General features: G+C 40.8%; 1 protein-coding gene across 3 annotated transcripts in view; it reads left to right on the top strand.

The window, feature by feature from the left end:
* Positions 1 to 18,652, top strand: part of cnksr1 (connector enhancer of kinase suppressor of Ras 1) — an 87,805-nt gene that overhangs the window by 65,693 nt on the left and 3,460 nt on the right. For all 3 annotated transcript variants that reach the window (XM_072548208.1, XM_072548207.1, XM_072548209.1), the window contains 8 exons: positions 5,465 to 5,495; positions 7,390 to 7,562; positions 12,446 to 12,519; positions 13,649 to 13,720; positions 14,042 to 14,112; positions 15,159 to 15,238; positions 15,924 to 16,056; positions 18,470 to 18,651. In XM_072548208.1, coding sequence (XP_072404309.1) covers positions 5,465 to 5,495; positions 7,390 to 7,562; positions 12,446 to 12,519; positions 13,649 to 13,720; positions 14,042 to 14,112; positions 15,159 to 15,238; positions 15,924 to 16,056; positions 18,470 to 18,651 — 816 coding nt within the window. The remainder of the gene's footprint in view (positions 1 to 5,464; positions 5,496 to 7,389; positions 7,563 to 12,445; positions 12,520 to 13,648; positions 13,721 to 14,041; positions 14,113 to 15,158; positions 15,239 to 15,923; positions 16,057 to 18,469; position 18,652) is intronic.

Genomic DNA, 18,652 nt, shown 5'->3' with positions numbered 1-18,652 from the left:
CTCTATATATCTAAACCATCCCTTTCACTAGTGAACACCAACTCAGAAGTCTTTATTTAGAGCCCTACCTACATCCTCCGGCTGCATGAATTATTGACGTGGTCCTTAATGAATCCTTTTCTTTCACTCATAAAGTCCTACAGCATGGAGACAGGCCCTGTGGCCCAAACTGGTCCATGCTGACCAAAATGTCCATCCACGCTAACCTCATTTCCCTGCACTTGGCCCATATCCTTCTAATCCTTTCATATCCATGTGTTTGTTCAAATACCTTTTAAATGTTGTTAATATACTCACCTCAACCACTTCTGCTGGCAGCTCATTCCATATGCATACCACCCTCTGTGTAAAAACATTGCCTCTCAGGTTCTCTTTTTGTCTTTTCCCTGTAACCTTAAATTGATGCCCTCCAGTCCTTGATTCTCCAACTCATTATCCCTTTATGCTTAATGTACCTGTAAACAATTTAGGATTTTCTTTTTAAAAAAATCTTCCAGTATTCTTTCATATCTCATTTTAGCTGTCAAAGAGTCATAGAGTCCTATAGCACGGAGACAGGCCCTTAGGCCCAAACTGGTCCATGCTGACCAGAATGTCCATCTGTGCTAAATCCATTTCCTTGCACTTGGCCTATATCCTTCTAATCTTTTCCTATCCATGTATTTGTCCAAATGCCTTTTAGATGTTGTGAATATACAACCTCAACCACTTCCACTGTCTGCTCATTCTATATACTTATCACCCTCTGTGCAAAATATTGCCCCTCAGATTCCCTTTTATTCTTTCCCCTCTTACCTTAAACTGACACCTTCTAGTCGTCAATTCCCCAACCCTGGGAAAAAGACTGAGTGCATTCACTCTTTCCATGCCTCTCATGATCTTGTACACCTACATAAAGTCCTCCTTCAGTCTCCTTGCTCTTAAGAAAAAAGTTCTAGCTTATCCAACCTCTCCCCATAACACTGACCATTGGGTTCAGTCAACATCCTTATAAATTTCTTCTGCACTCTTTCATGTTTAATAACACCCTTCCTATAACAAGTTGACTTAAACTGAACACAATACTCCAAGGGTGGCCTCACCAACATCCTGTATAACTGCAACATAACTTCCCAACTTCTATAATCGGTGCCCTAACTAATGAAGGCCAGTGTGCCAAAAGCCTTCTTCACTGCTCTGCCTACCTGTGACTCCACTTTCACAGAACTGTGAATCTGAACTCCAAGATCCTTCTGTTTCACTACACTCCTTAAGGCCATAACATTCACCATGAAATTCCTTCCTTGATTTGATTTTCCAAAATGCAGGACCTCATACTTGTCTATGTTAAACTTCATTTGCCATTTCTCAGCCCACTTCCCCAGCTGATCAGGTTCCTACTACAATTTCTGACAGCGATTTCCTCGCTGTCCATGATACTGCCTATTTTACTGTCATCAGCAAACTTACTAATCATGCCTTGTACATTCTCATCCAAATGATTGATTATGGGTAACAAACATCAATAGGCCCAGCACTGACCCCTGAGGCGCTCCACTACCCACAGGCCTCCAGTCTGACAAGCATCCTTCCACTATTACCCTCTGCTTCCTACCATCAAGCCAGTTTTGTATCCAATTTTCCATGCGATCTAATGTTCCAGAGCAGCCTACTATATGAAACCATATCAAAGACCTTACAGAAATCCATATAGACTACGTCTACCGCACTGCCCTTTTCAACCTTTCTGGTCACTTCATTAATAAACTCTAACAAAATTGTGAGCCATAACCTCCCATTCACAAAGCCATGCTGACTACTCTTAATCAAACCCTGTCTTTTCAAATGCATGTATATCTTCTCTCTCAAAATCTTCTCAGGCAACTTACAGGTGTTCAGCGTACTGGTCAAAGTTCCCAGGCTTTTCTTTGCAGCGCTTCTTGAATAATGACACAACGTTTGCTAACCTCCAGTCGACCAGGACCTTACCCATAGCTAATAATGATGCAGAAATATCAGAAAGGGCACCCACAATTTCTTCTCTAGCTTCTTGCAGTGTTCTTCGATATATCCGGTCAGGTCCGGGAGATTTATCCACCTTCATACATTCTAATACATCTAACACCTCCTCTACTGTGATATGGACTGTCCCCAAGATATCACAACTAGCTTCCCCTAGTTCCAAAGTCTTCATGTCTTTCTTCATGGTCAACACAGAGGCAACATATTCATTGAGAACCTTGCCCATCTCCTGTGGTTCTACATATACATGTCCACTTTGGTCCTTTTGGGGCCCAATCCTCTCCCTCTAGTCATTCCTTTTCCTTTGATATACTTAAAGTGCCTCTTTGGATTCACCCTAATGTTCTCAGCCAAGGTTATCTCATGCCCCTTCTCATTCCACCCTTCTGATTTCCTTCTTCAGTAAACTCTTATATTCCCTGTATACATCCAAGGAATACCCCCTTGATCCCAGCTGCCTGTACCTGAGCCACACCTCCTTTTTTCTGGTCAAAGCCTCAATATCTCTTGTCATCCAGGATTCCCTATTCCTGCCAACCTTGCCCTTTACTCTCACAGGAACATTTAGACCTTGAACTCTAGCTATTTCACTTTTAGAGGCCTCCCACTTACCAGAGGTCCCTTTGCCTGCAAACAAACACTCCACTCAACCCCTGCAAGTTTGTGTCTAATTCCATCAAAATTTGCCTTCCCCAATTTAGAATTGGAACCTGTGGAACAGTTTTGTCCCTCTCTATAACTATTTTAAAATCAATAGAACTATAGTCACTGGCCCCAAAGTGCTTCCCCCACTGTCACCTCGAAGACCTGTCCTGCCCCATTTCCCAAGAGAAGGTCGAGTTTTACCCCTTCCCAAATGGGACCCTTTATATACTGCTTGAAGAAACTTTCCTGAATGCACATAACAAATTCCACCCCTCTAAGCCCATAACATTCACCATGAAATTCACCATGTTAGGAAAATTAAAATCCCATACTATTACAACCCCATTGCTCCTGCTAGTCTTCACAGTCTTCCTGCATATTTTTTCCTCTAATTCCCATTGACTATTTGGGGGCCCATAGTACAACCCCAATAACGTTACAATCCCCTTCTTATTTCTTAGCTCCACCCACAAAGCCTCTCTGGATGATCCTGCAGTTATTTCATCTTTGATCTCTGTTGTGATGCTCACCTTAATCAAAAATACAACTACCCCTCCCCTCCTACTATCTCTGTCCCACTATAGCACCTGTACCCTGGCACATTAAGCTGCCGGTTCTGTCCTCCCTTAGCCATGTTTCTGTAATGGCTATAATATCCCAGTCCCACATACCTGTCCACACCCTGTGTTCATCAGCCTTACCTGTCAGCCCTCTTGCATTGAAATAAATGCAATTTAATCCAACAGGTATTTCTTGCTCCTTGTTCTGTTCCAGCCTGACCTGTCTCTTCAACTTACTATTTCTGATTACTCTATCTCCTTTGAGCTTTCCACTTGCCTTGCTGCTGTTGAGGATCCCACTCCCAGCCAATCTAGTTTAATCTCTCCTAATCTCCCTTTTATACGTTCTATACTCCTCTAAAGCTTATACTTTTTGAACCCTCTGTATCTACTATAAGATTCCCTTTCTCTCTTAATTCAGTGCTGTACGTCCCTTGAATCTCCCACCACTCGAACCTAGTCATTCCTTTTCCTCCCTTCCTATGCAGCAGACTCACCCATGGTGCCATGAATTTGGTTCCCACTGCTTTTTCCTGCACAATAATCTCCCCAACAGTGTCCAAAATGATGTCTCTGTTGGAAAGGGGGATGGCCACAAGGGACTCCTGCACTACCTTCCTTCCTCTATTCTGCCCAGTGGTCACATATGCTCTTTCTGCCTGTTTAATCTACACCTGCTGCATGACCTTTCACTGTGTAATCCATGACTCACTCAGCATTGTGGATGCTCCACAGTGAGTTACCTGCAGCTCCAGCTCTGAAATGTGGTTTGTCAAGAGCTGCAGCTAGACACACTTCTTTCACACGTGTTCACCATGGACATTTGAAGCTTCCTGTTATGGCAAATCATATAAGAGGAATATACTACAGATATATATCAGAATTCTGCTCCTTTAACTTCTTTTAAGCACAAGTCCTTCTGGTCTTAGAAAATGGTTGTGTAAAAATATTGAAGAAGGGCTCATGCCTGAAACGTCGATTCTCCTGCTCTTTGGATGCTGCCTGACCTGCTGCGCTTTTCCAGTAACACATTTTCAGCTGTGTAAAATATTGTTAACTTACTTTCTACCTCACTTGGCTTCATTATGCTCCTTTATTATTTCGCTATTTCCAGTTAATCCCTTCCTCCAAAAGAAGACACATTCTTTTCTAAAATTTCAGACCAAGAACACACAATTTTCCAGTGTTATCGTTGTTTTGATTTGTTTTTCCAATCAGCGGACCCCTGAAGCTGCAGCTGTTAAACTGGCATTCCCTTTTCTGCTCAGTTGAAGCTGAAGAATAAAGCCTTACAAACTGTAAACCCTTAAAAAGGACCTTTCAAACTACGAACAACAAAAAAAAGCTCTGATGAAGAGTCATCTAGACTTCAAACATTAGCTTGCTCTCTCTGTCTGTGCCGCTGTGACCTCCAGCATTTGTTGTTTTCAGCATTAAAAAAACTTTTCTATGTCCTGATTTCCCATGGTGGGCTGAATTTCCAGTAAGTCTCACTCACTTGGGCTGTGCCTTCTCCCAAGTGCTCATGCAAAGTGTAATCCAGTAGTGGTTATCACATTCGCTTTGCATGCAAAAGGGCCTTGGTTCTAAATTGCTGGGGTCACAGTGAAGATCTGATTCCTGATTTCCCCCCCGCCCCATTCAATATTTTCTCAAGGTAGTCTCTGAAAGGCCTAATTCTATTGCCCTCTGTCATGTTTCAGACTTATTAAGCAATATCAGAAGGCATTAATTATCAAGACATTTGGAGCAGAGAAACCTGTTCCCATTGTAAAACTCCAGACCCATGAGCAGCTGATTCAGTCAACATCAGTAATGTAAATAAACTAGTGACTCGTTCTTTCCAAGAGTCACTAACATTAACATGGACTCCCAAAGATGAATATGAGTGATACTGCAACTGTGGAAATGACAGGTTAACAAATCACAGTTATTGTTTTTAAGAGAGGAGCAAGAAAATTTAAACAGGGTGGCGAGGAAAGCAAGGACATGCAAGTCTGCTGAAATACCTTCTTGAAACACCATGCCTTGTGACTAACTGAGCAGCTTCTGACTGTGTTAATAGCCTTGTGAAGGAACCACTTCCCCAGTCTGTACATTTGAGACTAAGATAGATCAGAACTGTGAATATCTTGGATATTTGAGAGTATTGGAGAGCCAGTGCAGGGCATTGTGGGTTATTTCTTATTTGCCCAAGTCTTCTAACCATAGCTAGTGTTACTGTTTTCAAGTATTAACTATGCTTGTGCCTTTTTCAGGGGCAGTTACGGAACAGACGAAAGAAAAAAGGTGAGCGAAAATCCTACTGTCTTTATCGCCCATACTTTTAATCCCACTCCAGACAGAGCATCTGTAGCCCCAATCTCTGTCTGTCAGGCATCAAATTATACTGAGTCAAAACGTGTGGCAGTGGAAAAGCACAGCAAGTCCAGCAGCATCCGAGGAGCAGCAGAGTTGGTGTTTCAGACATAAGCTCTTCATCAGGAAAGTGGAGCGGGAAGGGGTCTGAGGGGTAAATAGATTGGTGGCGGTGGGGCTGGAGGAAGGTAGCTGGGAAGGCCATAGGTGGGTGCAGGTGGGGGCTAATTGTGATAGATTGATGGGTAGGGTGGAGCAGATATGTGGGAAGGAAAGTGGACAGGTAGGAGACATCAAGAGGATGGTGCCGGGTTGGAGGTTTGGATCTGGGATGAGGGCTGGGGGGGGGGGGGGGGGGGGTGGGGGGGTGGGGGTGGAGGGGAGATTTGGAAACTAGTGAAATCGATGTTGATGCCATGTGGTTGAGGGGTCTCAAGGTTTTCCAGTGCCACATTTTTGGCTCCGACTCTCCAGCATCTGCAGTCTTCACTTTCACCAAATTATAATGGATATGTGTATTTTTCCTTCTGGTATTGTGGACTGTTGAATATATGATATTTGGGGGCAGTTCAAGTAGGGTAAGGTGGAACTATGGAGGGATTTGATGATTAAAACTTAAGATTTAATACGTTAGTGGATGAAGGGCTCAGGGCTGAAACGTTGATTTTCCTGTTCCTTGGATGCTGCCTGACCTGCTGTGCTTTTCCAGCAACACACACTCACCAGGGCTCTATTGTTGTTCAGTGGGGATGGAACTTGAAGGCTAAGTAGAAAATAATGAAGCAGAATTTTGGACAAGGTTTAGCTGGTGGAATAATGGAGAACTTACTACTAATCCAGATGCTTTGACTAATGCAGTTAGTGAATTTGAATCAGTTTTTGAAAAATTAAATATTCAATAAAATTAATACAAAGATAATATTAATGGTTACTGTGAAGCCACTAGTTTATTTTAAAAGCTCAGCAGATTGACTAACAGTATCTGGGAAATGAAACCTGCTGCCCTTACATAGTCTGGCCTATTTGTGACTACATGCAGACAGGCAGCCACTGTAGGCCTCTAATGTTTGTCTGACTCTCACTTGCCCTCTGGTCAGGCCGAACAAGCCACTAAGCAATGTTAAGTCATTTAAAAAGAATCATAAAATGGAATGGCCGAAACAGCCATAATCTAGGCACTGGATTTGGATACCACAAAGAAATTTCACATCCAGTTGACCATGCAAAGTTCTCATTACTAACATTTTGGAATCGCCAAAGTAGGAGAGGTAGCCCACAGACCAATCAAGAGCCAGGACCTAACTTTGATTTGATTACTAAAGATGACTATCACCCAATCTGGTCCATCTCTATGCTGTGGCCTGTACCTCATAATAGCCCTGGAAATCTTCAACACTGACTTTAGATCCCACGATGTCTCATTCTTATTCTAATCAAATTTTGGCAAGGAAAATAATGCTGATATCAACCTTTATCCTCCCACAATTGATAAATCAGTATTTCTTCATGTTGGACACCACTTAGAAGAAGCAGCAAGTACAGCTACAGCACAGGAACTCTGGGGAAGAACGTCAATGTTCATCAGCAAAAGAGGATATACAGCACTACTACTCGTCAAATGTTTAAGAATACTGCTGCTAGATGGGGCTTGCAGCTGGCAATGGGAGAACAAACACAAGGGAAGAACCTACCTCATCTTGTTCTTGCCAGTCTGTTTGTCCATTACAGTTGTGATAGGAATGACCATTCCACAGTCCTTAAGGAGACAAATTCCATTGTGTTACTCCTGAGTATATTCTTTGATTTGTACGTTTCTCTGTGACAGGAGTAGCAACTGCTCTTAGTCGTAGACGGATATCATGCAGGGACCTCGGTATGGGCGAGTGTTATGGCTGGCTCTGGAAGAAGAAAGAACAATTTAGATTCATGTCACAAAAATGGAAACGCTGCTGGTTTGTGCTGAAGGGACCCAATCTATACTGGTACAACAGTGAGAATGTGAGTGTGGAAGGGCAGGTACCTATTGGGGAAGGTGTGAAAAGCTGCCTGAAAGCCTCATCTTTTTTAAAATCATTCTTGGGAATGTGGATGTTGCTGGCTGTCCTGTATTTATTGCCCATCTCTAGTTGCCCTTAGAGAGGATGATAGTAAGCTGCCTTCTTGAACACAGTCCATGTGCTGTAGGTAGACCCACAATGCTGTTAGGGAAGGAATGCAGGCTCCAGCTCAGACTGGTGAAGAAATTCCAAAATTAGTCCAGGTGTTAAGGATGCTTACGCAAAGCCAGAAGGGACTGATATTATGCATCATGTCATTCAGTGCTGCTCTGCGATTTTAGCCTGAGGCCTGATTACACTAACAGTTACTAGTTCCTAGGGCTGAGGAAGGCCCAGTTAGGTACGTTTTTAAACTGCTCCTCCAGAAACAAATCTCAGACCTCCTCTGCCCCATTCTTTCCCTGTTCTGTTCCCCTACCCAAGCTATGAAACATCTACCTTGTGCCAGGGACCATTCTTATAGGATCCAAAAAGAGCTGACTGTGGCAAATAATAATATCAAGTAATTGTCTTCCCCAGCCATTTTAGTTGGGATGTTAGGCTCAGTTCAAAAAGTATGTCTATTTAATTTAGTTTCTTACTAAATCACTGCAGTGACCTTTCTGAGCTGGTGTTTTAAACTATCTTACAATACAAGATAAAGCTGTCTGCTAATTTAAACCCGACACACGGAGAAGCTCACCTCGCGCTGTAATCTGTTAAATTTCAAGAGGCAAAGAACTATCCCCGAGGTCACTATTTAAAGTAAAAATGAACAATTTTATTTCTTAACAACTATTTACAACTTATTTTTCTTAAACCTGTTTTTACCTCCCCACTCTGCAATTCTGGTCTGATTTTTAAAAAAATCCCGATTAAAGATTTATAAGAAAAACAATCACATTTCAAAACCAGGCAGCTCTGTTGATTTTCCTTTGTATATTTTCCTCTGTAGTTTTTTCTTTAGTATTCTGCTTCATAGGTCTTTTATATGAACAGGTACCTTTCAGAGAGCTATTTAGCTGGCAGTCTATACTTATTGGTTTTCTTGGCAGTTCTCTCTCCAACTAGATTAGATTAGATTACTTAACTGTTCAAAATGTCCAATTTTATACCCCAAATCATCGGATCGTTTCATTGATTTGATGTTGTCAAAATCCTAAAGTCAAATTTTATTGGATTTTGGTATCTGGGTCATAATTTAAACTGATGGCTGAATTTGAATTTGTTTTTGTATCATGGCAACATACTCCAGCTATTTGTTTCACCTACTGTTACATTTTAAAATCTTTGTACCAGCCAGAAATTTCAGCTTCCTTAAAAGTACACTATACGTCTACAACTTGATAACAACTACAATACCAGTGATTGTGAACAATTGGACATTCGTGAGGTACAATGTGGCCATCAACATCAAAATTGTATGTAACCACCACCTGTACAGTCATGGTCCAGCATAATCCCCATTCTATCATAGCCATTAACCCTGGTTCAAAGAAGAGTGCAAGCAAGCATGCCAGGATCAACACCAGCCATATCTAAAAGTTAGGTGACAGCCTGGTGAAGCAACACAAGGCTACTTGCATGCTAAACAAATGGTATTAGTATACAATAGATTAGGTAAAATGATTCTACAACCAACAGATCAGTCCTACCAAATTTTGCAGTCCTACCAAATCCAGTTGCGAATGGTGATGGAAAAGTTAAATAATTAACAGAAGGAGAGGCTTCATAACTATCTCCATCCTCGATAATGGCGGAGGAGCCAGCTCATGAGTGCAAAGGTGAAACTGTTGCATTTGCATCTATCTTTAGCCAGAAGTGCCAATTGGATGATTCATCTTAGTTTCCTCCTGAAGTCTCCAAAATCATAGATATCTGTCTTCAACTAGTTTGATTCGCTTCTCATGATCTCAAGAGACAGTTGAAGACACATTGGTACTGCAAAGGCTAAGAGTCCTACCAAAATTCCAGTAATAGTAGTGAAGATTTGTGCTCTAGAACAAGCCACACCCCAAGCCAAGCTGTTCCAGTACAGCTACAACATGGCATTTGCCAGCAAGGTAGAAAATTGTTCAGGTTTGTCCAGGCAAAAAGGGACAAAGTAAACTTAGCCAATTGCTAATAAAATCAGAAATCGCTGGAAAAACTCAGCAGGTCTGCCAACATCTGTTTCAGGTCCAGTGTCCCCTCAGTTCTGAAGAAGAGTCACTGGACACACTGGATCAGCACTGATTTTGTTCAGCAACTGCCTGCTCCCTCATGCACAGTTTGGGTTCTGATATGGCCACTTAGTTCCTGACCTCATTACAGGCTTGGTCCAACATTGAACTCCATAGTGAGATGAGTGGCTGTTGTTGACCTCAAGGCTGCATATATCTGGGTAGGTTAGTGAAGAGTCCTCGCAAAACTGGAATTAATGTCAACATCGGGGAAAGTCTCTGTTACTTGGAGACATTCTTAGCAAAAAGGAAGATGGTTGTGGGAGGTCAGTCATCACCTTCTCAACATCACTAAAGGAGTTTCTGAGGGCAGTATCTGAGGCTCTACTATTTTTATCTACTCCATTGATGATCTTCCTTCCATCATGAGGTTGAAGTGGGAATGTCTGCTGATAATTGCGTAATGTTCAGCATCATTCTGATTCTTCAGTCACAGAAACAGCCTCTGTTCCTATGTTCTAAACCTTAGATAAGGTACAGTCAGCATAGTCTCAAAGGACAATAGGGCTGCTGTCTCATCAGAGAGATAACTATTGGTGATTTAACCTGAGGGTCACTCTCAGGTAAGGGAAGAGGCTGATCTTCATGGTAACCTCAGATGGTGCAGGCTGTTTCTGCAGCTCTGCTTTGAAAACCAGCTGTTCAGGCAACTGAGAGTTAACTGAACTTTGGTTCTGGATAACATCCAGGCTTGAGTTGAGAAGTGGCAAGTAACATTCACACCAAACAAGTGCAAGCTTATGTCTTTGAGAAGAGAGTGAAGCCAACCATCACCCTTTGATATTCAATGGCATTACCATCACTTAATCTCCACTGTCAACATCCTAGGGTTTACTAATAACCAGAAACCGAACTGGATTAACCAGACACCTACTGTGATCATAAGAGCAGGTCAGAGGCTTGAAATTCTGCAGTGAATAACTTACTTCTTGGCTCCCCAAAGCTTGTTCACAATTTACATGGTACAAGTCAAGAGTGTAAAAGAATATTCTCCACTAGCTTGGATAGATGCAGCTCTAACATTCAAGAAGCTCAACACCATCCAGGACAAAGCAGCCCACTTGCTTGGCACCACTTCCACATATGCTCCTTTCACCACTCATAAACAATTTACAAGGTGCACTGCAGTAACCCCCTCAGGGACATAGGAACAGAAGACGGCCATTCAGCCCCTCATGCCTGTTCCACATTCAACATTCATGGCTGATTTGTGGCCTAACTCCATATACCTGCCTTTAGCCTATATTCCTTAATACCTTTTGCTTTAACAAAAAATTATTGCTCAGATTTAAACTGATCCTGCCATTCACTCTCAATTGTCGAAGAGAGTTCCAAACATTTACCACTCTTTGTGTAGAAGTGTTTCCCAACATTCCTCCTGAATGGTCCAGCCCTAATTTTCAAAGTATGCTCCCTAATTCTAGTATCCTGAACCAGTGGAAATAGTTTACCTTTATCAACCTTGTCTTTTCCAGTTAAAACTTCAATCAGATCACCTCTTTACTTTCTAAGTTCCAGAGAAAATGGGCCTAATTTGTGTAATCACTCCTCATAATTTAACCCATGAAGCCCAACCTTCCAAACGCGCAACCTTGACCATATAAAAAGGGTAAGAGATGCATAGGAACACAATCGCCATCACAATCGCAAGTTGCTCTCAAAACCACACACCATGTGACATAGAACAATATTGCTGTTCCTTCACTGTTGCTGGGTCAGATTCCTGTAACTCCCTCCTTAACAGCACTACAGGGTGTGATTCAGGAAGGCAGCTCAGCAACACCCCCACAAAAAGAATAAGGGATAGTAATAAACAATGGACAAGCCAGCAATGCCCACATCCTGTGAATATTTTGTAAAACCTGTATCTGTGGGCTGAGGGGAGCTCTGGATGAAATCATGTTTATGCTGCAGATGAGGCTGCTCTCCTAAATTTCTTTTCTTCAGCATTGTTTGGGATGGAGCAATTCAAGATCAAATTAAGAAATAGATTCAACAAGCACTAATCCATGAATGTGAAAAATGAATAAAGTGATGATCACTTTTAGCATTCTCTGTTGTAAATTTCAGTGATTAGTATGGCCAGTGTCCGTTGAGTATTCCCACAACTCTCACTCCCGAACTCCCAGCATCCATTCACTAACATTTGACTGGCATTTTGAGATCACTGTAGTTATTGGCCACACATTACAGGAGTTGTTTCATACCCTGGTGCGGTTTGTATGTCAGTAAATAGTGCTACTCATTCCCATTCCATTAGGAATTGAGTTCCCTGATGTCTTCCTGGTTCTATTCCTTTCTTCACTGACCAGCTATAATTGAGACTGGAATTCTAATGAAGTCCACTCTCAATTAGTTGGTATAGAGGATGAGTGATTTCTTTCTTTTTACACTGAGATCAGAGTCCATGTTTTGCTGGGATGGGATGGAGAGGGGGAAATGTTTTCATTGGTTTGGTGTGGTGTTTTTTGTTCTGGCAGTAAAAAAAAAATTAGATGTTGCTTGTTTAAAAGGATCAGAGGAAGATCGATGGGCTGAATTGTAAGATTGAAAAGAAAGGGGTGAAACAAATTCAAGTAAATTAATGCATGTTTCCGAATAACTTGTTTGTGGTTCCTGATAGGATGAGAAAGCCGAGGGATTAATCAAATTGATTTCATACTCTGTGGAGGCAGCTGGAGAGCACAAGAGAAAATTGTAAGTGTCTGAAACCCTCTCCCCTTTTTATGTTGTGCACATGAGTGAATGTAAGTTGTAAGGAGGTGTGATCCAGTGGTCAGAGGAATAATGCTCCCCATACATTGGTACGAATTTGGCTAATACACTGTATGATAATTGTCTTGACTACAGTTGACAGGTAACTAAGGAGAAGTGACAAGGGTAACAGAATTATCTAGAATTGGGGAGGGGCTGTGTACATTCTTCACCAAAGTAGCTATAATGTCAATGACTGCTGATACCATCGTGTCAGAGATCTTTGAAAACTGATAGGGGGTGCTTCTCTCCATGATTTGTATGAAATCATTGACTGATAGTTTAGAAGTTTCTTTCAAAATCTAGACAATAGCATTCAATGTCATAAAGATGCTGAAATATGGGGAAGTTTGGATTGGCCTGAATCTTCTTGGATTCCAGAATTTAGTTCCTGCCCGATTTTCCTCCTCAGAAGTGCAGAAAGTATTCTTATAACTGATAGATCAATGACTCCCAATGTGGCACTAAGTCATGCAGAGCAGATACCTAGCCTGTGCTCATCTCAACCAGCAGACTGATTTCAATATCACTGGGGTAGATACAGAAAAGAATAATCAGCTACGATCTCTATTACTGATCCACATACAGTGGCTCTGCAACATTGGAAAACAACCATTTAATCTACCTTGCTACTGCTGGCACTTCGAAAGAGATAACGATTTACTCCCATTCTTCTGATTTCTCTCCTTCGCCCTGAAAATTTCTCCTTTTTAAGCATTTATCCAGATTATCATAACTCCTTGAAAAAAACAAAATCTATATTCCTTTCTGAAATGTTTCCATTTATCTTAAATTTGCTTTTCTCTCTGGTTACTAATGCTTCCTTTTTGCTGCACTGAAATCTATTTATACTTTTAACCATCCCTGTTCTGATTCTAATCTCTTCACAATTTCTCATTCTAATTCTGATCAATCTTCTCTACACACTCTTCAAAATTCAATAAGTCAAGAGGGGAATGAACGCAATATGATTGTGGAGCTTGCAGAGTCATAGAGAGTTGGTATGATTATGGCAGGAGATCATCCTGTCTGTTTTAATTTTTAGTCAAACTGTCTTCATCTCTTTCTACAGTGTATTCCAGCTTTGTCACCAAAAGTTCAAGTCCTTTGTCTTTTCAGCAGACAATGTGGATGAAATGAGGAAGTAAGTAGTGCTCTTGATATAGCTAAAGTGGTATTATTGTAAACTCTTAACATTGTATGTCATGTACTAAAAGAAGACTAAATTGAACATACAGAGTGGGAAATACTCATCCTATCTCCTGTAATATAATAAACTTGCCTAGAGTTTTTGCCCTTGATGTGTGGCTGGAGATGGCTTCTTGCAGCCCTGTACTCTACGAAACAATATCTCATGTTAGTGCTAACACACCATAGTTCAGCAATAACCACATCCCTTGCTCTGTTTTGTCTGCTCAGATCAGAGGGTGGTGCCTTTACCCCTAACTCTGTTCTTTATATACAGGTGGATTAACAGTCTCATCAGTGCCATTCAAAAGTACAAAACTGAAAAATCCTCTGAAAACAAAGAGGAAGGTAAGAAGCTCTAGGCAGAAAAATTTCCAGAGAGTTCCTACCCCAGCTCTGAATAAATAAAATGTGTGTATTGAATGTAGCAGGAACTGGGGCCCAGCAATTGTTGCACAATTCTTTAATGATTCAGAGATATTGGTTCATTTCAGAAGCCACTATCCACTGGAAAAGGAAACCTCTTTGAATTTATATTTGATAAGATAGTGCATTCAATACTGTGTGTTCAATGATAGACATTCAAATTGTGCAATAACAATAAATAAGATAAATAAATAAACTTTGAATTGATACTTTGCTCTGCTTGATACTGAAACATGGACAGGTTCCCAGGTTCTTATCGAGTTCACTGTAGTGTCAACATACATAAAGTGCTCAAGTCCCAGGAGTGGAGCTTAAACCCATGACTTTATAATTCAGAAATCCGATTGCTACCCATTAACCAACCCTAAAACTAACTAACTATCTTTTCCAGGCATGTTTATTTATACAATTTGGCAATACAGATCAGTGCAGACCCACAGATAAATTGTTCTCTACCCTTCCCACCCACAATACCCAACCTTTTGCTGATGTTACTGACTTTCACTGAAGTATAGATTCCATATGCTATGGATACTTTCTCCAGTATCACACCCAAGTGACCACTATCTGTGAGCCAACAGTGTGAACTTTGGGAGTTGATTGGATTTAGAATCTTACCTTTTGCTAATCACTTCTCTAGCAAGAATCTTTAATTCAGAATTTGCTGAGAATTTCCTAGTCTGTTTGGCCAGCTCCTTATTGAATATACTGAGCCACTGGAGGTCCACTAGAAATGATAGAATCAATCTTTGCTTTATCTTAGATAAGGTTAGATCAGGGTTAATGTTCTCACGGGGACTGGAGATGAAATGTATCTTCTTTGTTGTAATACATATTGCTGCCAAAGGAGGGAGATGTAATACCATCTATGTTGAGTGTAGCTCCATTGCACTCCCAAGCTTGTATTTTAAAAATGACCTTGTGTTTGATTTTGCTTTTGTTAAACCTGATTACCTGTTTTGCTACAGACTGCTGGAGTGAGACAGAGACTGAAGAATGTGATGATTCTCCAGAAATATCTGGCACTCCTCGATCCAAATCCTACCTTGTAAGTACACTCAGAGTTGAAGTGGTTAGAAAATAGGCAAAGAAAACATTCAACACTTCAATGTGAGCTGAAAGAAGGACAGGATCAAGAATACTAGAGTTGATACCAGCTGGTGTAAAAGATGCTGTGGGTCTGTGGCTTGCAGGGATTAGGTAATATCTGACTTAGGTAATATCAATGCAATGCACTGTCCGCTGGATGAAATCCAGTCTCTTTCTGATCTGACTAGTCAATACATCGTAGTCTCTGCCCTCTTCTCTTTTCCCCCACTCCCATTATTCTCTTGAATGTTCTGAAAGTTGTTATTCCCTATCAGGGTAGTGTTCTGTAGGTACCAATTCCTCCCCGAGACCTTGGTCTTGTAATCAATCTCCATGTATGACAATATATTGAGAGTATTGATAGAATATTCAAAAACAGACCTAATGTTTAGCATTACCTGATGTTCATACATAGGGAATATTTGGTGATGGTCATGATTTGCTGCTTAACCTGCCTTTACAAAGGGATAACAGAGGGAAGGAGTAGAAAAAAGGAAGAAGGGAAGCAGAGGATAGATGGAAGGAATTAGTTGTTAGAGATTTGAAAATGCTTAATTCATCAACAATAACATTCTTTCATGAGTATTTAGTCAAATCAGTAGCTAATAATTGTCACAACGAATCATGCCTCCATTTGTTTGTAGAAGAGCAATGATCTTTCACCTATAGAACGATTCAGACATTCATCAGGTAACTATGGACAAGTTGGATGCAGTGGAGACACTGGCCGTCTTAGTGCGCCATCCAGCCCCAGTAAGGAGAGAAAGCCTTTTCCAGGTAGGAACAATTGGACAAATTCTCAAAGCTGCTGATAGAATGTGTCTTTCAAGATAATCTCTAGAAGAGTCTACTTGCCCTCATCCACTTTCCATACTCTAATATTGCATGGATTTTTTCACTGACAAATTAAACATTTTCCATTCCTCATCAATCAATTCCTCCCTTGCATTCTATCTCATTCCTTGCCTCTGTACCTCAGGGTCAGTGCCACTGTTTCTGTCTTCTAACCCTTAACACAAATGATGATATGAGCTTCTGGTTCAACTTTGAAAACAGCTACAACAGGGGGATCTATCTGGCAAAGTTTCCAAATGTGTCCTATCCAGAAATGTAAGACAAGTCCAATTTAGTCATCTACCATCCCATCAGCTTCCTCATAAACCTCAGCAAAGTGATGGAAGGAGTCATCAACAACATTGTTAAGTGGCACTTATGCACAAGTAGTATGCTCACAAGAGCTTCCTTTGGATTCAATGAGGCAGACTCAGCTCCAGAACTCATTACAATCTTCCTCCAGATATGGAAAAAAGACCTGGATTGTAGAGGCTCAAGTGACTTCCCTTAACATTTTGGCAGTATTTGACCGAATTTGAAAACAAGGAATCAGTAAAATTGAAGTTGATATAAATCTGAGAGAAACCACTTCACTATTTAGAGTCATACCGAACACAAAGAAAGATAGTTCCAGTGTTGTGTAAACAGTGATCTTCATAAACTTACCCAATGAGCTTTTTTCCATAATAACATCAGAAATTGGGATGTTCACTAACAGTTACAAAGTGGTACAGTTGTGTTCATAATTCCCTGGCTAATGAAGCAGTTTGTACACATGTGCAGCAAACTTGGCCATCATCCATGTTTGAGCTGATAACTGTTAAGTACCATTTGCCCCACTCAAGTGTAAGGCAGTGACCATCTCAAAAAGAGAGTCTAACAACTTCCTCTGTTATTAAGTTACATTATCAACAATGAAACCTTTACTATCAATATCTTAGGGGTCATTATTGCCAGCAATATAGTAACCAGCTATATAAATACTATGACCTAAAAAGCAGTTTGGATGCTTAGTATTCTGCAATAAATGACTCATCTCCTGTTTCCCCAAAACCTCAACGCCACCTACAAAAGTATAAGTCAGGAATGTGATGGAATACTATACACTTGCCCGAATAAATGGAACTCTTAACAATTTCTGAAGCTCAACACTGCCGGTACATTTGAGGCATCAAATTCACCACTTTAAAGACTCAATCCTCCCAACGCCAGCACAATGTGGCTACAGAAACCTGTTAAATCTTTTTAACAGCAACTCCCAAACACACTACCACTTAGAAGGACAAGGTTAACAGGTAGATTGGAATATCATCTCAAAGTTCCCCTGCAAGTTAAATAACTGCCCTTCCTAGGAAATATATTGCTGTTCCTTTATTGTTGCTGGATCAAATACCTGAAACAACTATGGGAGTACCCTCACAGACAATATTGAAAGCATTTAATCATTTCTTTCATGGGCAATTCAGGATGGATAATAAATGCTGACCTTAACAGCAAAGCTCAACTCCCATGAGTAACTAAAGAGAAACATCCACTCCCATCATCCAACAGTGGGACGACCACCACTTGATTCCACTCTTTTTGAACTAAACGGAGCCAGAACCCAAGCAAAATTGATCGTTTTTTGTTTCCTGTTTATTGTCCCTGGAACCACCTTATGCCCCCACCAACACCAATATCTATCCACAGCCCCTTCCTTTTCCTATGACCTGCTCAAAGAGAGGATTGCATTGAGCTGTTATTGCTGTCTGAGTATTGTAAAATCATTTCCTAGCATTCATTGTTTACATGTACAGATGGAAAATAAGCTTAGGTGAGGTTCATGTAAATGGTCACCACCTATTGAAGTGGACCCCAATATTAGCACATTGGGGGATGTGGGAACAATCTATTTACCAGGACAAGGACAATTTTGACAGGACTACTGCTTGTTGAGTGTGGACCAATTCCAGAGCAGCTTCAGTGGAAGCTTTGCATTGAATTTACCAATAGATGTCTGTCTCCCCAAGATCACTAATTTCTGCCACTTCCAATTTTGTAGTTCACACCTAAAAAATATTCCACATGATTAAAGTTCAGTTTCTTCTAATAGTGACTGATCAACTTATTGGAATTTTGCTCATTTTGAATTCATTCAAGGCAGTTATTGATCTCATGTTAATAACATATTTGGGTTTTCCAGGAATATGGTAGTCTATTCATAGGGATCAATTTTGATAAAGTGGTTTATTTTAAATAAAAGCCCCCAAGCATTTCAAGGACCTTGTCTTTCCAGTCGATACAACTGTTAGGAAACAGAAGATTTTTCAGTGTTTGCTATGGGAGTTTACTGATGTTTCTGTCCATCTGTTTTTAGAACCTGGTCAAAGTTCAAATGATGAACTGGAGACATTAATAAGAGCCTTGCAGCGGGAAGGTGTGTCACTGATCGGTAAGGAGCAGCCCTTTCGAAAAGATTATCATTGGTCATTCATCAGACGAAACAAGAATCCCATCATCAATGAGAAAGCACATTATCTGAGAACACTGCAGAGCACAC

Source organism: Chiloscyllium punctatum, chromosome 27 (assembly GCF_047496795.1).
Source record: "Chiloscyllium punctatum isolate Juve2018m chromosome 27, sChiPun1.3, whole genome shotgun sequence".
Taxonomy (NCBI): Eukaryota; Metazoa; Chordata; class Chondrichthyes; order Orectolobiformes; family Hemiscylliidae; genus Chiloscyllium; species Chiloscyllium punctatum.
This window is presented reverse-complemented; position numbering and strand designations above follow the sequence as displayed.